The 26,773-nt window shown below is 39.6% G+C and overlaps 3 protein-coding genes across 3 annotated transcripts; all 3 read left to right on the top strand.

Moving 5' to 3' along the window:
• The first annotated feature begins 1,542 nt into the window (after positions 1-1,542).
• LOC147503822 (uncharacterized) lies at positions 1,543-1,851 on the top strand. The gene has a single exon (XM_086604970.1). The coding sequence runs from the start codon at positions 1,543-1,545 to the stop codon at positions 1,849-1,851; it is 309 nt and encodes a 102-aa protein (XP_086461096.1).
• A 504-nt stretch (positions 1,852-2,355) lies between these two features.
• On the top strand, positions 2,356-2,808 carry LOC147503821 (uncharacterized). The gene has a single exon (XM_086604969.1). It carries the CDS (start codon positions 2,356-2,358, stop codon positions 2,806-2,808), a length of 453 nt encoding a protein of 150 aa, XP_086461095.1.
• Positions 2,809-4,801: 1,993 nt separating this feature from the next.
• Positions 4,802-5,920, top strand: LOC147503820 (uncharacterized). The gene is made up of 2 exons (XM_086604968.1): positions 4,802-4,941; positions 5,671-5,920. Exons 1-2 carry the CDS (start codon positions 4,802-4,804, stop codon positions 5,918-5,920), a joined length of 390 nt encoding a protein of 129 aa, XP_086461094.1.
• The last annotated feature ends 20,853 nt before the right edge of the window (positions 5,921-26,773 follow it).

The raw sequence follows: 26,773 nt of genomic DNA, 5'->3' as shown, positions 1-26,773 counted from the left end.
TTCTAAGACTTGAATATAACCTCCATCTGATTTTATCCAAGTCTGCCTCATGTATGGAAATCCCGAAAACTATTTCTATAATGCTATGAATAATATAGGATACGACACGCGACACGGATACGACACGACACGGATACGCGGACACGACATTTTTCAAAAATATAGGATACGGATACGTCATGGACACGTTTGAATTATATATATATATCGCCATCACAGAAGGGGCACGGAGCCAGCAGAAGCTTAGATCATCTAAACAAAGTAATTAAAGACTACAAAATCTCTGAATGCGGAAGTGCAAAACTAGGTAGTAGCTCTAAAAATGTACAAGCATTCCAAAATTTCCAAATACCAAATGCAAAACAATGATTCGAAAAACAAGTCAGGCTCAAATGCACTTGACTTGAGTATATAAGATACTTCAAGCATACAAATTAAATGGTGATACTTGAGTATATAAGATACTTGAATCAGAATTCTGTTTTTGGTCTCGGTCATGTTTGCGAAGTCTCTTTTTCATCTTCTGTTCTTGTTGTAATTCTAAATATGGATAAACGTTTGAATCTAATAAAATGCATTTGGCAATCAGTTTTCTGGTCCACATCATACAGAAACTAATTCCTAGCAGCTGTAAACTAAATGTGTCCACTCTAATGTTCAAAGGTCATACTAACATAGACATAATGAAAACTAATAATTCCTAGCAGCTGTAAACTAATAATGACCATCTCCTCCTAAGACATAATGTCACTCTGACAAAAAAGTATTTCTGAAAGGAAAGTTGGAAATCAGTAAAATTGGATTAAATTTCTTCTGCGTTTCTCAAATGAAGCTACAACATGTAAGCATAATAGCATAGAGTGCGTGAAAGATCTGTTTGAATACAAGTGACCTAAAAGAATGGGCAACCCCTGCTTTCAGAAGATGTTCTGGAAAAGTAGGATGATTGAACCACCACCCCACTCCCCACTCCCCATCTTCCATTAATAAAGTGATTCCCTTCAAGATGGATCGATGATGCTTCAGTTGCCTTGTACACCAATCTGTATCCAAAAACAACAAGTGACTATTCCATCAAGAACTCAATCACCTTCTGATTCAAGGCACTTTGAACTAGTACTCTGTGTTTTTATGCTTTCACCCACTTTAAAGGAAACGAGGCTATTACATGAGGAAATAGTAAGGTTGAGGGAAGAAAATGAAGGGCTACTAAGGGAGAAGGAGACCATAGAGGAGTCTGAGAGGGAGGCGTCGGAGTCAGAGAAAGATGAGGATGGGAGGCCGAACGTGGCGGATCAAGAGGTGGCTGGACTGACAAAGGAGCAAGTTAGAGAAATGATCGCTAGTGATCTGAAAGTGAACCGGGAATAGGCCAAAGGCGTGGGTGGAGAGGCCAGCCAAGTGGTGGCGGGATTAAATCGCAATCCGTTGGCGGACGCGGTTTGGAAGTCCGAGGTTCCAAAGAGGTTCAACCAGCCCAGGTTTGAGAGGTATGATGGGACTAGAGACCCAGCGGACCACATCCATCATTTCAGGCAACATATGTCACTATGGAAGGAACCTCGGTATGATGGGCTGCGGTGCATGATGTTCCCCGTGAGCTTAAAAGGGGGAGCGTCGGACTGGTATTACCGTTTACCGTCTAAGAGCATAAACAGCTTTCAGGAGTTGGAGCAGGCTTTCATAGATCACTTCATACATCAAAAGAAGCGGGTAGTAAACATCGCAGCTTTGTTTAATGTAAGACAGAGGTCCACGGAGTCTGTGTGGGGTTTCTTGTGCAGATTCAAGGCAGAGACCTTGAAGGTGGAGAACTTGGACGAAAAAACTGCGGTGATAGCATTTGAGTGAGGTTTACGTCCGGGAACGAGGGTACATGAGTCGGTAGCTAAGAATGAGATCGCAACATAACAGGATCTATACCCGAGGGTGGAAAAATATATCAGGTATGAAGATACTATGCAGAAAGAGATGAAAAGGCCGGGGAAGGCAGTATTGTCGTTGGACAGGGGCGAGGACCGTCGGTGATATGAGTCGTCAGACAAGGAAGGCAGTGGGTATCAGGGGTACTCATCGCGGCCCGAAAAGGGTAGAGAGGAGGCCAGGAGGGAAAACCGAGAGAGGAAGCCTTACCGGGAAGCAGAACAAGTGTCGTTGAACAAGCCGTTGAGCGAGATATTGTCGTTAATTCAGAATCTGCAGGGGTATGAGGGGCCGCGAACCAAGCCAGCAGAAATGCAAGGCAAGCCTTATTGCGCCTACCATCAGCTACATAACCATGAGATAGATGACTGTTACGCGCTGAGGTGGTTAATTCAAAAGATGATAGGGAAGGGGTTGTTGAAGGAATTTACAATGGAGGAGGAGAAAACAGAACAAGCACCAAATCAAGGGAGGATATTGGGAACGATTAACGTGATTTTCAGTGGAGAGATTCTGAGTCACAACGCCCACCGAGATAAGATAAGACGAACTACAAGCATACAGCAGGTCCACAAGGCGTCATGTCATTCACGGTCGACACCATGGTCTGCAAGTGGAAGGGGTAACATAGTGTTCAACGATGCAGACCTCCAGGCAGTGGACTCCCCGCATGAAGATAAGTTGGTAATCACGGGGGCGATGGGTAATTACGTGGTGAAAAGGGTACTAATTGACTGCGGCAGCGCTGTGGATTTGTGGTTCAGAGGGACAATGGAGGAAATGAAGATAGAAAGGAAGCAGTTGAGGCCCTCGCAGACAAACTTGTATGGGTTCAATGAAAGCATGACTGAGCCTCTGGGGGAGCTCCTGCTCCCTCCCACGTGACCGCCATGACTCCCGGTTCAAGGTGGTGGATGTCGATTTGCAGTACAACGCCATATTAGGAAGGTGGTGGATTCATGAGATGAAAGCGGTCCCTTCCACCTACTACCAAGTTATCCGATTTCCTACCATAATCGGGACATATGAGGTCCGCGGTGATCAGGTGACGGCTAAGAACAGTCATCAGAGTACAGTGAAGAGGTTAGTACACGGATCAGAGGGAGAGACGTCGCACTTTAGGAAGAGGCAAGCATAGCAATTACAATGTGTCTCCATGGAGGGGGAGGCTGAGCCGGCGGTGGGGCCGAAGACCCTTGATGAGATAGAAATAGTGAATTTAGGGGAAGGAGAGGAGGAAAAGTTCATGTCAGTAGGTTCCAATTTGCCTGAGGAGTGGAGGAATAAATTAGTACATTTTTTGTCTAAAAATAAGGATGTATTTGCGTGGGCGATCGAGGATGTCACAGGATTAGATTCGAGATTCGCATGTCATCAGTTACACATGAGAGAAGATGTTAAGCCTGTGAGACAAAAGATGCGAAGCATTAGGCCCAAATATGCCGAGGGAATCCGCGAGGTGGTCGCGAGATTGAAGGGAGCTGGGATAATACGGGAAGTGGCGTTCACCGACTAGTTATCAAATGTGGTCGCGGTACCGAAAAAGAATGGCAAGGTCCATATGTGTGTCGATTTTACAGATGTTAACTCAGAGTGCCCTAAAGACAGCTATCCCATGCCGAAAGTGGACAAATTGGTAGATAGAACCACAGGGTTCAAGATATTTTCTTTCATGGATGCGTCGATGGGATACAACCAAGTCGCGATGTATGGACCAGATCAGGAGAAGACGACCTTTGTGGTAGAAGGCAGTACGTATTGTTATACGAGGATGCCGTTTAGGTTGAAGAACGTTGGGGCTATGTTTCAACTGGTTATGAGGGAAAATGTTTGAAAGCAAAATCCGAAAGGGGATTAAGATATACATAGATGACATGGTGGAGAAGAGTATGTTAGAGGAGGAGCACTTCGAGTGTCTGAAGGAGACGTTCTGTATACTACGGACGCACAATTTGACGCTCAACCCAGATAAGTATACGTATGGCGTGACCACGGGGAAGTTCCTGGGTTACATTGTTACTCATTGGGGAATAGAGGCGAACCCTGAGCAGATAAGATCCTTGGTGGAAATGCCATCGCCGCAGGACGTCAAAGAGGTGCAACACCTCGGGGGAAGGGTCGCGGCATTAAATAGATTCATTTCAAAGTTATCGGGCAAGTGCAGGCCGATGTACCGGTTGCAAAGGAACACACCAGATTTCTTATGGACCACGGAGTGCGAGAAAGCATTTCAGGAATTGAAGAGTTATCTGGGCAAGGCTCCTTTATTGTTGCGGCCTGAATAAGGAGAGAAACTATACTTGTATCTGGGAGTCACGGAATATACAGTTAGCTTAGTGCTAGTTCGAATCGTCAATAAGATAGAGAAGTCGGTTTACTTCCAAAGTAAAACCTTTTTAAATGCCGAGACCCGGTATAGTAGAGTGGAGAAATATGCTTTGGCATTGGTTTTTTCTGCCTTGAAGTTGAAACCTTATTTCGAAGCACACTCGGTAGTGGTAGTAACAAATTTTCCCTTAAAACAAGCGTTAAAAGCGGAAAAGTCTGGGAGAATGCTGAAGTGGGCAGTGATGTTGAGTTCTTACGAGATACAATATCAAATCAGGACGGCGGAGAAGGCACAGGCTGTGGCAGAATTTCTAGCGGAGTTCCCAACAGAGGATCCCACTTGGGGGGAAGAGATGGTCATGGAGCCTGAAAGAAACATTGAGCAGGATTACTTGGACCCTTGGGACAAGAGAAACGGGTGGAGAGTGTTCGCAGATGGTTCTGCTACGGCTGCATGTAGTAGGATAGGGGTTGTATTGGTTACACCAGATAACAACAGGATAGAACTAACCATGAATCAGAATACGAGGCGGTGATAGCGAGTTTGAGAATGGCTGAGGATGTGGGGGTCAAAGAGCTAATAGTGTACTCGGACTCAAATCTGGTAGTGTGCCAGGCGAATGGGAGGTTTGATGCTCGCTGTATGCGGATGGCGAGGTACTTGAAGGTGTTACAGGAAAGATCCACCAGGTTTGCGAAGATCAAGTTCGTGCATTTAGGTCACGGTGAGAACAGACATGCCGATGCCCTGGCCCACGTGGCCGCGATAATACCTGGATCCGAGGAAAGGGTGATAAAGGTAAAAAGGTTCGAGAAACCCAGCACATAGGAAGCTACGGAGGTATGTCAAACTGAGGAAGAGGAGGATGGTTGGATGGGTCCTATTAAGAGCTTTCTATCTGGGGACATGGTGACGGATAAAAAGGAGAAAAGGAGACTGGAACAGACTTCTCAGAGGTACATTCTGTTAGAGGGGAAGTTATATCAAAAGAATTTCAATGGACCCTTGTTGAAGTGCCTCAGACCGAGGTCAGCCTTAGAGGTGTTAGCAGAGTTACATGGGGGAGATTGCGGAAGCCATTCAGCGGGGAGAACCACAGCACACCGACTGCTAACACAGGGCTACTTCTGGCCCCATATGAAGAGAAACGCGGTGGCGTATGCTAAGCGAGGTGATAAGTGTTAGAGATTCGCTCAGTTGATTTTCGCACCAGCAAAACCACTACACATCGTATCTAGCCCGTGGCCATTCGCGATGTGGGCGATGGATATAGTGGGTCCGCTGCCCATGGCCAATGGCAAGAGGAGGTTCATGCTCGCGGCCACGGATTATTTCACCAAGTGGATAGAGGTTGTACCCTTGTAATAGGTGAAGGAGGCGTAAGTGATTAAATTCTTGTGGGAAAACATCATATGTAGATTTGGATTGTCATATACCATCATTGAGGACAATGGGACTCAGTTCATGGGATCAAAGGTACAAGTGTTCTTACAAGCATACAAGGTGAAACAGGGGTTCTCGGCTCCATACAATCCCGAAGGCAACGGGCAGGCGGAGTCCTCTAACAAAACTATTATGAACAATCTCAAGAAAAAGTTAGAGGATAAGAAGGGGGCATGGGCAGACGAGCTGAATCATGTTCTCGGGGCTTACAGAACTACGCCGTGAACTTTCATCGGAGAAACTCTCTTCTCCCTGGCTTACGGCGTCGAGGTCGTGATCCCCTCATAAATGGTGGTAGCCACGACCCGAACAAAGGCAGTAGAAGAGGGTTCAAATGGGGGCATACTGGCCAATGACTTGAATTTGGCAGAAGAACGGAGGGACGCGGCTCGCATTAAGCTAGAGAAGTATCAAAGATGTCTCCAGAGATAGTACAACAAGAAAGTCAAGCCGCGGCAGTTCAGAATAGGAGATTCCGTGCTGCGATAAGTGATGCCCATTACTAAGAGGGAGAACGATGGAAAACTTGGCCCAAGCTGGGAGGGGCCCTATACAGTGGCCGATGTAGGAGGGGCTGGCACATATAAACTGCGGACCGTGGAGGGAAAGTTAATAGAAAAGCCATGGAATGTGAGAATGCTCAAAAAGTTCTGCACTTGAATGTAATAGGAATCCAGAGCAAAAAGCTGGAGCTGTTTGTAAATATATAATACAATGACACTTTTGAGAAGAGAATATCACTTGTTATGCATAACTTCAACAATCAAACTAAACACAGCTTGGGGGAAAGAAGCCCATCACGGACGAGGGGTCCGAATCCAATTTGGGGTAGGATGAGCTGTCCCAACAGGCTTCATGGCTTACTAGAGCCCGCGGAGCAGATGAAAGGCCTAAATCGCACCTGGGGGCAAAGAGAGGGGCCCCAGATATCGGCGAAATCATTCCAAGAGAGAGAGGCTACGGGGGATGAGCCCTTCGCGGACGCAATGTCCAAATCAAATCCGGGGTAGGAAGAGCTGCCCCAACGGGCTTCATAGCCTACTAGAGCCTACGAAGTGGGACAAGCCCTTCGCGAATGAGAGGCCTGAGTCACACATGGGGGCAAGAAAAGAAAGGGCTCCAACGGGGACACGGAGAATTTGAGAGAGTTGAGATGGAAATAGAAAAGTAGTGGCACCTCAGTCAAGACAATAATTAAAACAAAGAGAGATAAAAACAAGGTGGGGAAGCATAGCAATTCAAACAAAGTAATTAAGCACCAGGAAAATAACAACTGGGTACACATATGTCAAAGTCAGTTACAAAACGGGTAGAGTACATTCAAATGCAATTGGCAAAGCAACGGAATAGCCAACAGTGGGGCTAATCTAAGTTCTGTGGTGGGACTTCAGCAGGGATTGTCTGTTCAGGGGAGCTCGCAGCATGTTCTGGAAGAGTATTCTCACTAATAGAGTCCTTGGATAGCGGGTTGGAAGTAGCCGCAACAACGGGGTCCGCAACCTCAGGAGTTTCTGGTGGGGGAGACTGAAGCTTGGCTGGGAGGAGTCGACTTTCTTTGACCAAACGGGCATGTTCTTCACTAAGCTTTTTAGCCAGGCATTTGTCAGCTTGAGCCTTGAAGCTTATCCGTAGCTGCTCCATATCCTGGGTGTGTTGCAGAAGGAGGGCGTTGGTACTTTCAATATGCTGGAGGAGAAGGGCTTCCCGATGCTTGCTCAAGCGGTCATTTACTCCATCCATGAAGTTTTGATGTGCAGCTTTGGCAGTTTTTAGTTCATCTTCAGCTCGAAGTTTGGCCATATTCGCGGCCTCAAGGTCAGTTTAGAGACGGGCACAGGTAGCCCTCAATCCGCTGGGACCGCTAACCTCCTTCTCGAGAGACTCTACGGTGCTCAAAGAGGAGAAGAGGTCGCGGATCATGTATGACATATCCAAGCTCACCTAGAAACGAAGGAGAGATCAAAATAACAGAGATAGACGGGAGTGATATGCAGTGAAAGACGGGGGTACCTTCTACCAACCGGCGTAGAGGGAGGTGCGGTGTTGTTCAAAGGTACCAACCGGCTAGATCACGGGGAAGATACGAACCATAGAACATGGCAGAGGCCACAGTCGGGTTCTCCAGAGCAGAATCCTCGACATTGATATGACGGCCGCGTATCTTGAAGGTGGGGCAGAAAATCTCTGGAGCCACAGACCCTGGGGGTAGTTGAGCGGTCTCTTTGCCGCGACGATGGGTCTAGGAAGTGGGGGGAGCCGCGGTTGGAGGTCCTGCAGAGGTGGAAGGTCTGATGCGCTTGAGAGGGGGCTCACAGGATGAATGCTCCGCAGCCGTAGGGGCCAGCCGGAGCCGAGACAGTTTAAGAAGCGGGAACCTCTGTCACTTCATCATCAGAGTCACTGTCATATAACCTGATTTTGGTGACATCCATGGAAGAAGGAATCTGGGGAATTTGGAGAGATATATTGATCTTCCCAATCAATGATAAAGTGAAGGGAGGGAGGGGGTGTATCTACAGGACGGAGTGGGAAGGTCAGCGGTGGCCTTTCTGACTATCTCTGCGAGAGCATGGACCTGGGCCTAGGATTTGATGGTTTTCCTGGTAAAGCCGCGGCTGTGGGATTTACTTTTGGAAGGACGGAGTCCTAATGGGGGAGGAGGTAAAGGCCGAGGCTTCCGTTCTTTAGGAGGCGGTGGGCGATAGAAGGGAGCAGAGTATTTGCCCAAGGTGTGTAAAGAGGGATCAGCCAACAAGGGAGTCCCCTGAGAAGGATCTATGCCGAGAACTTCAGCTTGGGAGGAGCCCAGATTGCGAATTTGTTCAAAGACCGTGGAAGTGATCCCGGCGTAGAAGCTGGATTTAGAGTCGGTCTTCCAACCTATGCAAAGAGAAAATAAAGAGTCAGTCTGCGGCATAACGAACATGAGAAAGAGAAAGATGTAATGGAACTCACCGTAGGGCAGAAAGGTGAGGTGATTAAGAGTCACTGCAGGAGGCATATTTACGGATAAAAAGTTACCAGAGACATACAAGGGGTAATAATGTCAGGTTTTATCTGAAGAGGTGATTTGAAGAACAAAAGATTGTTTGCCGGGACGAACACAGAAATAGTGGTATCCCACGCTCACATCCTTGGTACTCTTGCATATATAATAGTGGGAAATTATATCGCTGAGGACTATCTTAGGCTCACGGTTCTGGTTGTAGTGGTTTGCGGCATACATAATACGCCAGAAATTGCCTATACCTTGGCAAGGGGGGATGTTGAAGTTGTTGCATACTTCGACATCTAATAAAGACAGCGGGAATCTCAAGCCCGAAACAATTTGACCGGCTGTGGCCACTAGACATCCCGGTCTGTTGGGAACTAGATGCGGGAAATGAGTCACATCAGGCACGTGCTCAATGAGGACGTCATCTGGTATACCATAGCCAACCCTAATCGCTTCTAAGTTAGGTCGATGGGATCTTGGGGGAGGCGGCGGAAGTTTAAAGGGCCGCCCAGTAATGGAGGGGGCCACGGTGGAGTCTGCCGGAGGAGGGGACTCTCCCATATCTGATTGTGAAGAAGTCGGATCCTCTGATTGGGAGTCCGACATAGGGGAAGAGTAAAGGAAGATGAACCGTTACACGAAAGGAAATGTAAGAGAGAAAAGAAAAGACAACCAACCTGATGCACTGATCCAAGGGCGAGAACAAGCGTCCGAGCAAGCACTGAAAAGAGAAAGAAAGGGGAAGAAGAACTCCAAGAGGTAAAACAGGCTGGTTGCAAGGAGGAGATGAAGATAGCAAGGGAAGAGTGAGTGCGGTCAAAAATGGCATCTGATGCAAAACAAGGAGAATAGGGAGCTGTAGATGAGAGAGAGAGAAGAGCGAGCGAGCGGGATTTGAAGAGCAAGGGGGGTAAAAAGGTAAAAGCAGTGGAGCAGAAACCAAGGGGTCGACAGTTGAACTAGAGGAAACGCGACACGTGGGGGAGCGAGAAACGAGGCGATTCAAACCATGCACGCGTGGGACACGTGGAAGAGTAATAATTGAGCCTGGAACAGAAGCCAAGAAAAAGGCGGGCAAAGATGGGTTCTCGACTCCGCAAACACTCGGGAGGTTCGCGAACTCAAGAGGGGGTATTGTAGCGACCCAAATTATGACTGTCGTAAGATCAACGATAAAGGGACATTATAATGGGATAACAAGAAGTGGGAGGCATCCTAACCAAGTCGCAGCTACCGGAATATAGAGGGAAAGAAGTGAACACGTGGGGCAATGAGTTGACAAATAGAGGCCACGAGTCTAAGGTGGGGTGAGCCAGGAGCCAGATAAGCATGATCCACGTGTGGTACCAGATAGAGATTGAGACCCTTGGGAACAGAGATAAACCCTACACGTGGCAACAGAGGGACCGAGAGATTGAGGGACAGGTGGAGGGTCAGGAGGGAGTAGGAGGGGGTATAAAGAGAATAGGGAAAAGAGGAGAAAGGGAGGAAAAAAGGAAGGAAAAGAGGATGAGGCAAGGGGTGAGAGTGAGAGAGTAAAAAGAGGTCAATACAAGCAGAATATGCGAATTTTTTATATTTGAATGAAAATTCCAAAGCAAATTTTTTGTGCTGTTCTCTGTTCTCTTTTGATTGTACAACGTTTTTGTATAAATTTTAAACTGGAGAAAACACGAAGTGCAGGTTCATTAGTGTAGCCACAACCACTCTTTACGTCTGTTGATTGCTGACCAATTCTCAGACAATTTGACAATAGGCTGCATAGCCTGAATTGATGGATACTAGAACTATCATATGTAAAACGATTGTTTATCGGAAGAAAATAATAATATTAATAATAACAATCATCGTCATAACAATATTAGAAAATGTAAAACGATTTACTTCAGGTACATTGCATGGGTTATACAGGTGACCAAGTCGAGAAGAAAGAACATATTGGGAGAAACATTGCTTGATTATCTACTGCCAAATTGCTTGGTGGCTTTGGCTGTGTAGACTTTGAAGAGGATTTACTAGCCTGGAAGGCACGTACTTTGCCTCTCAAGTCCTGGCGAATGGGTGATTGCACTGTTCTAAAAATTGGTCTAGGCTGCCGCCTAGGCGGTCTCTAGGCACTAGGCGGTGCCCAACCAACTTGCCTAGGCCCTAGTCATTTAAAAAATCGGTGGACCAACTAGGCTGGCTAGGCGGTCCAGTCAAGTTTTTTTTTTTTTTTTGAATGATTAAATGTCGAAAAATAAAGGCCCGTGTAGGCTTAAGATTTGAATGAGTTTAAAAGACTCAAGTCTAATGTAAATTATATGCCACTATAACAAAGAGTATGTTTTTATATGAAGTCAATATTCCTCAAGTATTACGTATTTTTGTAATAAGTATCTTTGTTTGTGTTTATTTTTTGAGTTATGGTAAATGATTTTCTTCATTTCTTGTAGTATGTGTGTATTACTATATATATTAGGAAAAAAAACCGCCTAGCGCCTAGCTCGTCTAGGCACTGCCTAAAAGGCCTAGGCGCTAGGCGCTCTCCCACCGGCCGACTACCGCCTAGCATTTTTTAGAACACTGGGTGATTGTTATTAGGGGTGTCAAAATGGCCCTCAAACCCTCAGCCCACCCGCCCCAACCCGGCCCATGGTCCGGTAAAACCTTCAAAATGAGGCCTTCACACATTCGTGGGCTGGGCCTACCCGACCCTCAATCCTTTGAGAGGAGGGTAAGGGCCTAAACTTTGAAACTTAAGCCCTCCCTTAAGCCTGGCTCTCATTAGGCCCTCAACATTTATTACATATATTTTAATAAATGTTTTTACAATATATTTCATTTTAGCATTAATATACTAAAAATCACTTAAAAGAACGTTTATCTATTAAGTTTGTCAACCTTATAATTTTATTATAATATTTTATGAAATGAATTTAACTGATCTTAATTGATTAATACAACTTTAACAAGTTTTTTTAGTAGTTTGAAGGTTTAATTGTGAAGTGCATTCGATTTTATTATTTTTAACTAATGTTTCTAAATTTATTTTGTAAATCAAATGTATAACATAGTATCCAGCCCTCACATTTGGCCCTCAAGACCGGCCTTTCAAGCCCTCTCGAGAGGGTTGAGGGGCAGGTAAAGGCTTTGAGATTTAAGCATTGGCTCGACCCGACCCGACCCTCGAGGTAAATTAGGGTAGGGCTGGCCCGGCCCTCAAAGCATGAGGGCTTTATTGTTTGAGGGCCCGACCCAGCCCATTTGACACCACGAATTGTTATTAAACAAATACTATTTTGATAAAAGTATATTTTTTTTTAAAAAAAAAAAAAAAGGTGGTTATATGAACTCCACTTAAAGTGACTCTAAAGTTATTCCACCACTAAATATAATGAATTAAAAGCTGATTTTTTTGTGGAGATATTCTTTACTAGGGGTGACTTCGGATTGGATAAAGGGTTTTCGAAAAAAATTCCAATTTTTTTCGGATGGCAATATCCTTTCCAAATCTGATCCAATTATTTTTCGGATGACAATTTTTTTTTCCGAATTCAGAAAGTTTGGAAAATAGGAAATTTTTTGGAAATTTCGAAATCCGCAAAATATGGAAGTAAATTGGAAATTCGAATTATATAATCGGATTCTCTTTTAGAATAACCATTTTTTCATCCAATTAATACATTCATTTAGCAATCATTTTGAAATGTATTAATTCAATAAACAACTTAGACCTTTTAACACGTTCATTTAGCAATTTTTTTTTATTCATGTTAATGCATTAATTCAGTAAATAGGAATATGAGATAAATTGAGACATGTACTAAAATGACAATATTGATTTCTTGAAGTTGTAAGAGAGACAATGTTCTACTTCTCTAGAGTTTTTATTTGGTTTGTAAATTATATGTAGTTTTAATTTAGTAACTATATGAAATAGACTGCTATATGTTAAAAAGTCGGAAATTAATCGAAAATCGGATCGGATCGTATTTTGAAAGCACATCCAATTCCGATCCAATTATTTTTTAGAAAAAATTGGATATCGGAATTTCAAATATCGAAACACAAATATCATTGCCAAATTCGAAAAAATATCGGATCGGAATTCGGAAAAAATGGGTTTTTGGAAAAAAGAGACACCCCTATTCTCCACACAATCGAGATCATCCTCACAAAAAGATCAGTTCATTCAAAGATGTACAATATTGTCAAAAATCGTTTAGAATGTTACAAAATTATCCAACGACCTAATTTTTTTTAACTTCATAACAAATTTTGACAAAGTTAAACATATATATCCAATCGAGTTGATTTTTTGTGGGGGTGTTCTTCATCATGTGATGTATATCTCCACAAAAAAATAGTCATCAATTTATCTAGTTTGTAAGTCCACTTTTAGGAGTGGAGTAACTTTGGAGTCACTATAAAGTAGAAGTGGAGTTCATATAACTATCCCCAATAAGAAAGCATACTAAACTTATCAAAGAAGAAGAAGGCTCCATAGCTAACCCTAAAAATGACAAAATATGAGGGGTTAGTGATTTCGAATTGGAAATCAAAATAGAAATTTTTAGAAATCAAAATAGAAATTTTAAGAGAAAAAGAACAATTTCAAAAATGGTTTTTAATTGTTGCTTGATCTGATCCATTTTTAAAGAGGAAGACGAATCAAATAGAGAAGGCACCATCAATATATAACATCATCTAAGACTTGATGTAGACCTTTATCCAGTTTCGTGTGCTTTCATTGACATGAAAATGTTATTTCATTGTTTTTTCCAACTTTACAGATCTCACTTACAATGTTGTGCACTACTTCAACAATAGAGGCTAATATACCACTATAGAGGTCTATCTGAACATGGATTAAAAACCTAAAAATAGCTTTACACTCAAGGACTCACTTCTAGTTTCACCAAAAAAAAAGTAGGACATAAGAACTTCTCCCTCAAACTTTCTTGCATTTCCTTTAATATATTTTTCATTTCTCTTTCCTAACGTTATGAGGTTTGATTCCAATTTGGATCATTGCATTTTCGACGTTTAAAACTACTTATGCAAGCCTGCACACTACCGTTTTCACAAAGTAGATAAAGCTAAGAATGGAAGGAACACAAAAGGAGATCGAGGAAGGTAGAAGCCCACCCTTATAAGAAGAAAGAAAGGATATCCAACCTTCAATATATAAAAAATTTATGTTATGTGAGATGGAAACAGATGATTATATGTGAAAACTAGAAGTAATGAGGAATAAAAAGACGTAGTGATGATACATGTAGTGAGATCATAAGAGTAAAATGATGTAATGATATTGCATAATGTAGGAGTAAAAGGATGTAGTGAGATTGTAAAGCTATCTTTATTTATATGCCGTGTAATTTAGGGATGTGAATATCTTGATAAATCAAAGATCTATCCTCATTTCAAATCAATCAGTATAATAGCAGTTGCATTTTTCGATGAGTGATATGGGTCCAACCTACTTTTTTCGTTAATCCATAATGTTATCTTTTATAACGTCGAAGTTCTATTTGTTGTTCAGATATCTTTGTCTATAGTATACCAAATCCTTTTTTAGCTTTCTAATTAAATCATTAGTTTGGTATCAACTTTCACCTTGTTTCATCTTCTCTGTTAAGTTTTTCTGTTTTAAACTGTTAACTTCGTTTTCTTTCCACCCAAACATCTGTCCATTTCTTTAGTTTCACCATTGTCACACCCCAAATTTTGACAAAATTGGAAAAACAATATTTGTTCCCGACTCTTCGATTTTCGAGGTGTGATGCACTCCCAACTTTCAAAAATCTATCATTGTTTAATTATTCCAATAATTTGAAACCAATAAATTTTTTAAAATAAACCAAAGTCCTATTCATTACAAAAATTCACAAATAGGATTTAGTTACAAACTTCCCATTAAACAACACTTCAATTATAATTACAACCGAAAATACAAAAACATAGTCTCAACTAAAAATTTGTTGCACGTCAAGGGAAAACAAAATATATTCTGTAATGAGACGTTAACACAAACCACAAGCAACAATCAACCTTCTTCAACACTAATCCTGTCAAGACTTATCAATTATGTTCATTTTATGAACACACCCGATAAACAAACATGCAAATTGGGTCAGCATTATAAATAATACTGGTATGAGTAGCCCTAAAATACAAATCATACTTATACACATATGTACACAATTAATAAGACAGTTAGTTCCTCCACCGAGGCACCTTAATATCCAACTAATCACATTTAGTTTCCAATTCAACATTAAAAAGGCAGTTAGTTCCTCCATCGAGGCGCCTTATATTTAAACTAGATCAACTGCATCTAACAATAACTAAATAACAAAAGTAAAACTTGCTATATACTTACACTGGTATAGGCATGATCACAAAGTAGGTCATACCTACATAAATAATTCATTTTACTCACCCTTCTGCAAACCCGTTGTGAGTGCAAATAAAATGCTATAAAACAAAATATATCATATACAAAATTCCAATCATTCCATCAAACCAAGGAGAACAAACTCTACGACAAATCTCACAACCACAGTCAATCATTTACTATTGTGTTAACATACACTTTGACAAATAATAATTAATATTTAGAATTTCTTCAAGTGTCCCTATAATAATGTCGTCTCTATATTTTACCTAGTTTCCTGTCTACCACAATCGCTCCCCTCAATCGAGCCGAACATGCACATCTGCATGCCTCTCTCACATAATGGAACCATTCCGTGCGTAGTTACCCTAAGCGGGATGTCACATACCAGGTAACCTCCACATGGACGCCAAAATTATGTGAGTAAGCCTTAACTAGGCATAACATATCGCGCGTCTCATACTGAATTGGCAACGAGATAAATAAAGTTATCATTTGGCTACAAGGGCTCCAAATTCCCTTGAAACAAAATCACATTCCCTTCACAAGGGTTAATCATATAATCAAATGAGTTGTGGTAAATAGGGACTAGGATTTTCGTTACGTAAATTATTCAAATACCTTACAATTATATCTCATAATCATTCCACACACTATCACATGCCAAAGAAAATATATTGCACTAAAACACAACGTTTGGAAATATCACTATCCATCTCATAACCATTTTATTCTTTCAAGTGCCAAATAAAATTATTGCACTAAACCACAATTCCTTTGGAAATATCCACAAAGACTATAATACCTCATAGTAGCATCTCACCTATATAATAATGAAGCGTACATTTACATTTATTTCTCAAAAATGTCACATTTAATAGATATCATAACATATCGATCATATCATTTAACAGAACAACAATTACAACATACCACATAATATCACCATTGCTCCAAACATACTGCATAACATTTTTACAGTATTTCAGGAATGTCATGTCACAACAAAATCATACGTACACTTTGATTCACATTACAACACCATTTAAACATTAAAAATGTCTTAATAATAAATAAATTTCCTATTACAATATTTCCAATTTGTTACGTAATAAGCACAAAAAACTATAGTTTAAACACCTTAATAGTATTCTACATAGGCCAATTATATTAATAATAATGTGAGTTTCACTATTTACTTGTTTTTATGTAATTCAGGCTTTCGAGTTGAATAACTGTTGAAATGATGTCAGTTGTGCGTGAACAGAAACTAAATTGATTGTAAGGTGAAAACTATGAAGAAAGGCCAATATTTATGAAGAAAAAACCTTCAAAAATCTCAAGTTAAAGAACTCAAGCGAAAGCCAACCCGGAATAGAAAATTGTTGAAAAGTCAATAGAACTTCAAATAGGCATATCTTTGGACTCAGAGCTCTGATTTAGCCCCATTTTATATCAACATAACCAACTCGGAAATAGCTTTCTAATGGTATAGGTCTTGGTGGGTAGTTATAAATTGACGAAAAGAGCACAACAGTAAAACACTACAGATTTGGACCTTGATTATTAGACCCTAGTGAAATATTTTAGCCCATGAGCCTATGGTGAGATAGACTTTCGACCACTGAAAAGATGTAGATTGTGGTGAGTTTGTTTTATGAGTTGAAGTTCATTCTAAATCTTAAAATGGGAAAAAATGGTTGATGACTAAAAACAAGAACTTCTTCAACTTTTCTTATTCATTGTTCTAAATCTAAAAAGGTATTGAAAAACAAGTTGCTTATGAAGGGAAAAATATTGAAAACATTGAAGTTGGTGTGGAATTAAAACATGAAGTGAAAAGAGAGGTAAGGAGATGACTTTGTCACCAAGTCACACTCGTTTGATGTCTTCAAATTAGTGTAACTTGTGTTCTTGAGATTTAAATGACAAGGAAAGTTTAAAAACAAGTTTGATTGAAATGACTAGATTGAAAACAAGTATTGAAACTAGTATTGAATACAATGAAGAACTTGAAAACAAAGAAAAACAAATAGATTGAAATAAAAAAAATAATAATAACTAAACAAGAAAAATAAATTTCAATAATGTAAATCTACCTAAGAAAGCATAATAAAATTTGATCTCAATTTTTGGGTTGTCAAGCCAAAAATTGGATAATACTTTCTCTCTCTACTTTTTGCTTTTAACCTCCTACTTTATAAAATAACTGATTTGCCCTCTCCCTTTACAATTAAGACACCTCACACATTTGCTTTTTATTTTTCATTTTTCCTTTATGCTTTTGCTTTTCCTCCTTTTTCTTGAGCAAGCTAGGGTTTCTGCAAAGCTACTTTTGAGACAAGGTCATCCATCTCCAGTCTTTTGAGTTAAGGACATAATCTTCAGTCTTCTGGTTTCGAGTCCTTGACCGTTGACTTTGACTTTGACTTTGACATTTTCATATAAACTCGAGTCTTCATAAGAAGCGTTAATAAAGCTCCTTTTGGCACTAAAATGCATCTTCTATGATAAGTGGTCTGAAATGGCTTGTAACTTGCAAAAGGCAGTAAAAGCTATGAGTTGTCTGTTTATTATACGTAAGAAATATTGTAATGCAGTAATATAAATGGGTAAATATGCACATTTGGGAGCTGATCAACAACCCCCAAACAGCATTTTGCTTATTCTCAAACAAAAATAGGAGAGAAAACTAAGATCACAAATGTGTGATTTATTATCCAAATCTCATTTCACGGAGTACGATTGCATTGACCATATACAACAAGACCTTAAACCACTAGGAATTCCCTAGTAGACGAGCTTATGCCTCGTGAGAGTTTTCCAGAGAAGGTACTCACAAACTTCCTCTATCTAGTACAAAAGGTCTTGTTTCCTTATTTATTCTCAAAAGTTTATACATCTCATTAGCAGGAAATAAAGACAAGTTCCTTTGAACTTAGCATAATATATGTACAGTAATTAAATCATCTAAAGATAAATGTGCAAACATGAGCAATGAAATGCAAAAGTAGAGTCGTTTCCGAAACTTTTGGAAAGTGTCCTTAAGGTGGGTTCTCACGGGGATGTGTTAAAACACAAACTCTCTGATAAATTCGCTCAAGTTTCGTTCTCTCAAATGCAGCGGATATTTATATTCCTCACATACACGAATGACGTCCAAAGGAAACTGGGGTCGATTGATCACAATTGCCACTTACTATAACACCATCATATTCCTAATCGAGCTAAAGGCATTTTATTAGGAGTTGCCGGGCTAAAGTGATGGTTTAGAAAGAAAAAGGAAGGGGAAAAAAATCTGATAAGTTGAGAAATTGGGTCATTAAGATGCTTGTAACTAGAGAAGAACCTCGTTTTGTTCTTTGCTTCCGAATTGTGATTTATTCTTTGGCTTTGTGACTTTATATGATTTTGATTTTTGGGAGTTCTAACTTTGCTTTTGTTTCTTTTGATATGGACTCATTTTGATTATGAACTTTTGGGAGATTCGATTTTTGAGACATTTGATTTTTTTGGAGTTTTGGTTTTTGATGGGTCTTTCTTTTCTTTTCTTTCTTTTTGAAACAACTAATTGATTTGTTTTTGTACAAGGTCTTCTCTTCTCTTTTTCTGATACTCATCCAATTCTCAACTCGTCAGCTAGGTAAGCTTTTTATTGTGTGTTGTAACGGGTGAGGGATTGATGGAGAAGAATAAAAAGCTTTTTAGAAATTTTTGAAGGCTCAAAAAGGGCTAACTAGAGGAAACATATTTTCTTGGGTTTTTTTTAATATGTGCAAATAGTGGTGTTGAGGGTTGTGTTGTTCATCTTAAATCCTTTGTTTGGCAGAATAGTTTGATGGTTGAAAAATCACTTTCTAGTCTTTCTAGTCTTTCTCTACTCTTGTTCTTAAGGTTTTAATGGTGGAAACACTAGTTCTTTACCTATAATGGGTTTAATTCTTAATTAAACAATTGATTTAATTTGATAAAAAAAACATGTATAAAAAATGGTTTTGATAGATATCTTGCTCACAAAGGTATACTCATTTGAACTTGTCAAATGAGTATGACTAGTGTTTGTGGGATTGAATCAAAGATAGAAAAGTAATGAAAACTTTGTATTGAAGACAAGATTGAAAACTAGTATTAAAGATAATAAGAACTTGATTTAATCACTAAAGCTTGAAGAACATAAAAATGGAAAACAAGTAAATAACAAATTACACTATTAATTTAAAATATATTTGTTTCGACCCCCCACATACGTGGCAAACGTCCATTATTAGGGGTCTCTATTTTATTCGTTTAATCAACAGGGCTAAAGCCCAATTCCCAATATCATGGATCAATATACAGGCCCATTAACTCATGTGTCTAAGGCTGAACCTTAGCCACATGGCTTGCCACTAATGTACATTGATTTATGTCCAGATTCATTTCTTATCAAAAAGATAATTATCAGTTGATAGTTATACTCCATTACAATTACTCAAGCTACAAGATTACTTGAGCTACAAGGACTCTCTACTCTACCTATATAAATACGACATTATTTTTCATAAGGAACTACGTGGAAACTTGATCCCTAGAGAATAGATCTTGGGTACATAGGCAGCCATTATTTGGTTCAGTTTCATCTCCCCCAACATCAAAATCCTCTGTTTCTTAGTGCGTTCGTCACCATTACTCTCGTTGTGTTGAAGCAGGTTACTGCCGAAACATAATTGGTGCCGTCTGTGGGGATTTTAGAATTCATTATCACGTGAAACAATCAAGATGGTAAGCACAAGAAGCAGACCAAATAGTCGACATATTCCTCCTGCTAATAATACTCGCAACCCTCGAAATTTAAATCGGCCAATGCAAGAACCGTTGAAAAGTTGCTCCTAGTGGTAGGATCAATTCGCAACATACAATCAGAAGAAGAAAGACCGGCCGCTACCGCGAACGGCGGTACAAACGCCTCGAAGAAGGCGCGCTGAAGAAAGTATAAGGAAAAACTTCATCCCAGATCGGACCGACTGACAGGAAGGCCGACCCTCGCAGATTTGCGAAAAATCGCCATCTTAGACAGGTCCATCCAGACAGGGAAAAAAGGCGTCACGGAAGAAAGTATAAGGAAAACCTTCATCCTAGACTGGACTGACCTTACAGGGAAGGCCGACCTCGCAGATTTGAGAAAAACCGCCATCCCGCATGTGTCCCACCGGTAGGGATGGAAGGTGTCCGCGTATAAACTAGAGAGAAGACCACAATCCCAGACAAACTACCGACCTAGATAGGTTGGTTACATACAAAGAAAAAGACAATCTCCAGTTGGACTCGAAAGTGTGTACCGCCTAAAATCTCTAACTCTTGTAAGAGGTAATGGCAGGTGTCATCTTCCACATAGGCTCGACCGGGGGCGTCTGTCTGTTTAAATCTTCTAGGTGAAATGAATTTCACTCTTCAATACAATTTTTTCCGATCTGCTGGGAAAAATAATGAAGGCTTATATCGATGATATAGTCGTTAAATCGAAGGATACGGGTGATCATCTTTCCGATCTATAACTTGTTTTTGATAGGCTTAACATGAGACTCAATCCTGCCAAATGTTATTTTGGGCCTCTCTTCTGGAAAAGTTCTGGGATACCTCATGACTCGTAGAGGTATTGAGGCTAATCCTGATCAGATACACGCCGTTATTGATATGCCATCACCCAAAAATAAGAAGGAAATTCAACGACTTACTGGTCGGCTTGCCGCTCTTCATAGATTTATTTCTAAATATTCTGATCGTTGTCATCCCTTCTTCCAGACTTTAAAGGAGGCGGCAACTTGGAACGTTGATTGTGATATGGCATTGCAACAACTGAAGAAATACTTAGTCAGTCCTCCTATATTGACAAGTTCTTCAACGAGTCAACCTATTGGCATATACCTAGCAGCTACAACTCAAGCTGTTAGTCTGTTCTTTTCGTCGATGATGGTAGACCCATCTTTTTTATCAGTAAGACGTTAACTAGAGCTGAGTCTCGTTATTCAAAGATGGAAAAAATTGCACTTGCATTGGTTCATGCTGCTCGCCGGTTAAAACCATACTTCCAAGGGAGGCTGGTCAGAGTTTATACTGAGTATCCCTTACGCAAGATCTTTCGTAATGCACAAGAATCAAGCAGATTAGCCGAATGGGAAAGTTATCTTAATGCATATAACATTGTCTTTGAAAGTCGTACTACTGAAAAAGGACATGCTCTGGCTTCTTTGGTAGTTGATTTTCCGATTGATGATTCTCCTATTGACGATTTTTTGCGCCAGGAAGAATCTATGGAAGACATTCTGCCGCCAATAACTGGGGGCGACGAAGACCAACTTGAAAACGCAATTCCTAAACCCATTGACCTATGTATTGTTTACTCAGATGGCTCCCATAGTAAATCTGGGTCGGGAATTGGATGTGTTTTTGTTAAACCCGGCGGAGAAAAGATTGGGAAATCTATACGACTTGGCTTCGCCGCTTCAAATAACGAAGCCGAGTATGAGGATGCCATTTGTGCCTTGAGAACAGCTTTGACACTGGGGGCGCGAAAGCTCCAGTTATACACGAATTCTCGCCTTGTTGCAAATCAGTTTGGTGGGTCTTTTGAAGCAAGAGATGAGCGTATGGCGACTTATCTTAGTTTGATACATAGTCTTGCTCGACAATTTGATAGCATCTCTATCACTCAAAGACTCGAATGACTTCGTCGCCATGCAGATTCATTGGCTTATCTCTCCGCACGTTAGAAGCGGGGGCTTGACACATCACTTTTGCAGTCATCTTTTCGTCAGTCTAAGTTTGAACGTTTTTACACTCGCTTAATTTATTACTATCATTACGAAAAAATCTGACGAAGTTACCACATTTAGCTTTGTCAGTCTAAGTTTGAACGTTTTTACACTCGTTTAATTCATTACTATCATTACGAAAAAATCTGACGAAGTTACCACATTTAGCTTTGTCAGTCTAAGTTTGAACGTTTTTACACTCGCTTAATTCATTACTATCATTACGAAAAAAAAATCTGACAAAGTTACCACATTTAACTTTGTCAGTCTAAGTTTGAACGCTTTTACGCTCGCTTAGTTCATTACTATCATTACGAAAAAAATCTGACGAAGTTACCACATTTAGCTTTGTCAATCTAAGTTTGAACGCTTTTTACGCTCGCTTACTCATTACTATCGCTACGACAAAATCTGACGAAGTTACTACGTTTAACTTCGCTAGTCTAAGTTTGAATGTTTTTACGCTCGCTTAGTTCGTTAATATCGCTACGACAAAATCTGACGAAGTTATCGCATTTAACTTTGTCAGTCTAAGTTTGAACGCTTTTACGCTCGCTTAATCCATTACTATCGTTCCGACAAAATCTGACGAGGTTACCACATTTAGCTTCGTCAGCCTAAGTTTGAACGCTTTTATGCTCGCTTAGCCTAATTTTGCAAAGTTAAGTACGCATTGGAGGTGTTTATATCTACATGGGGGCGTCTCGTTCTATTTCATTTCAATTATAAATCTACAACATTGTCAGTTTTCCGCAGGTATGTTATCTGACACAACAACAATATTCAATAGCAAACCCATCTTTATTTTTATTTTTCATCAAAAGAAGTTTTAGCTCTATGATATTACATTCACACAATTACCTAATCAATTGCCTCTGTCAATTGTTTTACGGTCGCTCTATTAAATCTTCGTTTTCTTATTCAAAATCTGCATTTGTTTCGCTAGCGCTTTCGGTTAACTATCTTCCGATTTTTTTAAACATTGTATCGATCTTTCTACGAAAAATTTTCCGAGCGATAATTTTCGTCAACGTCATTATTTTTTCTATGGCATTGTGCCGATCTTTCTCCGAGAAATTTTCCGGTTTAAAAATTTTTCGATCATCATTATTTTTTCTCGTGGCATTGTGCGATCTTTTCTCTGAAAAATTTTCCAAGCGAAAATTTTCGCAAATTTTCATTATTTTTCTAAGGCATTGTGCCGATCTTTCTGAAAAACTTTCCGAGCTTAAAAATTTTCGTCAAATTCATTATTTTTTCTAAGGCATTGTGTTGATCTTTCTCTGAAAAATTTCGTCAATCATTATTTTTTTCTATGGCATTGTGCCGATCTTTCTCCGAAAATTTTCCCGAAAGTGAAAATTTTTAACAAGATCATTATTTTTTTTCTATGGCATTGTGCCAATCTTTCTCCCAAAAAATTTCCGACGAAAAATTTTAAACAAGATTATTATTTTTTTTCTAAGGCATTCTCACCGATCTTTCTACCTAAAATTTTCGTCAATTCGACTTCATTATTTTTTCTAAGGCATTGTGCCGATCTTTCTACGAAAAAAATTTCGACGAAAATTTTCGTCAACGTCGTTATTTTTTCTAAAGCATTGTGTCGATCTTTCTACAAAAAATTTCCAAGCAAAAATTTTCGTCAGCTTCATTATTTTTTCTAAGGCATTGTGCCGATCTTTTACTGAAAAACTTTCTCCGAAAAAAATTTTCGCCGCCTTCATTATTTTTTCTAAGGCATTGTGCCGATCTTTCTACGAAAAAATTTTCGAGCAAAAATTTTCGTTAGCGTCATTATTTTTTCTATGGCATTGTGCCGATCTTTCTCCGAAAAAATTTCCGAGCGAAAATTTTCGTCAACATCATTATTTTTTCTATGGCATTGTGCCGATCTTTCTCCGAAAAATTTTCCGATCGAAAATTTTCGTCAGCATTATTATTTTTCCTAAGGCATTCTGCCGATCTTTCTACCAAAATTTTCCGAACGAAAATTTTCGTCAGCTTCATTATTTTTTCTAAGGCATTGTGCCGATCTTTCTACGAAAAAAATTTCGACAAAAATTTTCGTCAACGTCGTTATTTTTTCTAAAGCATTGTGCCGATCTTTCTACGAAAAAATTTCCAAGAGAAAATTTTCGTCAGCTTCATTATTTTTTCTAAGGCATTGTGCCGATCTTTCTACGAAAAATTCTTCGAGCAAAAATTTTCGTCAGCGTCATTATTTTTTCTAAGGTATTCTGCCGATCTTTCTACCGATCTTTCTACGAGAATTTTTCCGAACGAAAATTTTCATCAGCTTCATTATTTTATTTTTTCCTTCGCGAGTTATGTTTTTGTTGTGTTCGTCCACTGTTCCAAGTTACGGAGCTTATCACTTCCTAATCTTCATTATTTTTTTTCCTTCGCGAGTTATGTTTTTGTTGTGTTCGTCCACTGTTCCAAGTTACGGAGCTTATCACTTCCTAATCCGGATTTAAATTCGTGCTTATCACTTCCTAATCCGGATTTAAATTCGTTACATTATCTCCTTCTTGCCTCAACCACCGACTGAGTAGATTTAAATTCTTCCTACCTTATCCAACCCGGATATTTTCAATATACTGGACCGGCTTAATAGCCCAGGTTTGGGAATCTTTGAAATTCAAAAATTAATTTGTCCATGTGGAGACTCGAACATTGTTCACCCCTCTCACCAACTAGTGGGTGTGCCACTACAGCCCAACCACTTTCTTGAAAGGAATCTATTTTTTTTCCATACTTCTATTAATACTAGATCTGCCAATCCGGGTTAAAAATTGGTTTTCTTTATCGATTTTTTGTCACCTATTTTACTTCTTGCTTCCCCCTCTATCAATTAATTACATTGCAGCCTCATATAAATTAGTTTAAAATTATTTAACACACAATATTTCAGGCATTTTTCTCGACATTCCATTTTTCTATCATTTCCTTTCGCATGATACTTCGTTATACACTACGCTCACTTTTTTCTTATTCCATTTTTTCCTTGCTTTTTCTTCTCTTCTTTGCCATGTGAACTTTGTTCGCATGACAAAGAGGGGGCGGTGTTTCGACCCCCACATACGTGTCAAACGTCCATTATTAGGGGTCTCTATTTTATTCGTTTAATCAACAGGGCTAAAGCCCAATTCACAATATCATGGATCAATATACAGGCCCATTAACTCATGTGTCTAAGGTTGAACCTTAGCCACATGGCTTGCCACTAATGTACATTGATTTATGTCCAGATTTATTTCTTATCAAAAAGATAATTATCAGTTGACAGTTATACTCCATTACAATTACTCAAGCTACAAGATTACTTGAGCTACAAGGACTCTCTACTCTACCTATATAAATATCACATTATTTTTCATAAGGAACTACGTGGAAACTTGATCCCTAGATAATAGATCTTGGGTACGTAGGCAGCCATTATTTGGTTCAGTTTCATCTCCCCCAACATCAAAATCCTCTGTTTCTTAGTGCGTTCGTCACCATTGCTCTCGTTGTGTTAAAGCAGGTTACTGCCGAAACAATATTATCTACTCCTAATGACCGAAGATTAATTCTAGGGTATGAAAATAAAGCTACAAACCAAATGGTTTGGGCCCTAAAAGCATTGGATAACTAATTCTTTACATCTCTTTGGTTTATATAGGACACCAATTACATAATTGCCCCTTCTTGAGGATAAGATTAAGCTTTGTGGGCTTTTGACTAAAGCCCATCTAATTGAATTCTTGGTTTTGGCTTTAAGTCATTAAGTCTTCAGCTTTTGGTTCTGAGTTTTTGAGAGTTGACTTTGACTTTTTGGCACTTTTGCTCCTACACTGGAATCTTCCCAAGCAGCGTTAATAGCAATCCTTTTTGCGCTAAAATGGACATTTTAGGAATATATGTCCTAAATGGCTTGTATCCTGCAAAAGGTAGCAACAGCTATAAGTTGTCTGTTCATTAAATATAAGAAAGGCATAATTGAAGTATTGTAAAGGTAATAAAACGCACATTTGGGGGCTGATTAACTACCCAGCATTTTGCTTGTCCTTAAGCAAAGAAGAGAAAGAAAAACCTAAGATCACAAATGTGTGATTTCTTATTCTAGTCTCGTTTCACGGAGTGTGATTGCATTGACCATATGCATCAAAGCCTTAAACCACTAGGAATTCCCTAGTGGACGAGCTTAAGCCTCGTAAGAGTTTTCAATGGAAGGTACTCACAAACTTCCTCTATCTAGTACAAAGGTTGTTGTCTCCTTGTTATTCTCAGAAGTCTATACATCTCGTTAGCGGGGGAATAAAGAAAAGCTCCTTTGAACTCAGAATAACATATACATAGTAATTTAATCATCTAAAGATAAACATGCAAAACATGAGCGGTGAAATGCAAAAGCAGAATCGTTTCTGAAACTCTTAGAGAGTGTCCTTAAGGTGGGTTCTCACAGTGATGTGTTGCAATCACAACTCTCTAATAGATTCACTCAAGTTTTGTTTTCTCAAGTGTAGAGGGCACTTATATTACTCACATACACGAATGACGTCCAAAGAAACTGGGGTCAATTGATCACAATATCCACTTACTATCACACCATCCTATTTCTAGTTGAGCTAGAGGTTTTTTATTAGGAATTACGGGGCTAAGGTTGTGGTTTAGAAATAAAAGATAAGGGCTAGAGAAGAACCTTGTTTTGTTCTTTTGCTTCTGAATTTCTGATTCAATTTTTTTTAGCTCTTTGGCTTTGTGACTCCATATGATTTTGATTTTTGGGAGTTCTAACTTTGCTTTTGTTTCTTTTGAAATCGACTCCTTTTGATTTTGAACTTTTGGGAGATTTTGATTTTTAAATCTTTTCTTTCTTTTATTTCTTTTTCTTTCTTTCCTTTTTGAAGCTTCTAACTATTATG

The sequence above is a fragment of the Coptis chinensis genome, chromosome 4, assembly GCF_015680905.1.
Source record: "Coptis chinensis isolate HL-2020 chromosome 4, ASM1568090v1, whole genome shotgun sequence".
In the NCBI taxonomy this organism is placed as follows: domain Eukaryota; kingdom Viridiplantae; phylum Streptophyta; class Magnoliopsida; order Ranunculales; family Ranunculaceae; genus Coptis; species Coptis chinensis.
Note: the sequence above shows the minus strand (reverse complement) of the source record. Positions and strands in the feature narration are given on the sequence as shown.

Bases quoted from the DNA above. Each gene is read 5' to 3' on its own strand.
- LOC147503821 (XM_086604969.1), top strand. From the start codon at position 2,356: ATGGAGGAGGAGAAAACAGAACAAGCACCAAATCAAGGGAGGATATTG.
- LOC147503822 (XM_086604970.1), top strand. From the start codon at position 1,543: ATGTCACTATGGAAGGAACCTCGGTATGATGGGCTGCGGTGCATGATG.
- LOC147503820 (XM_086604968.1), top strand. From the start codon at position 4,802: ATGGCTGAGGATGTGGGGGTCAAAGAGCTAATAGTGTACTCGGACTCA. The intron at 4,942-5,670 runs GTTTGCGAAGAT...CATCATATGTAG, and splicing joins TTACAGGAAAGATCCACCAG to ATTTGGATTGTCATATACCA.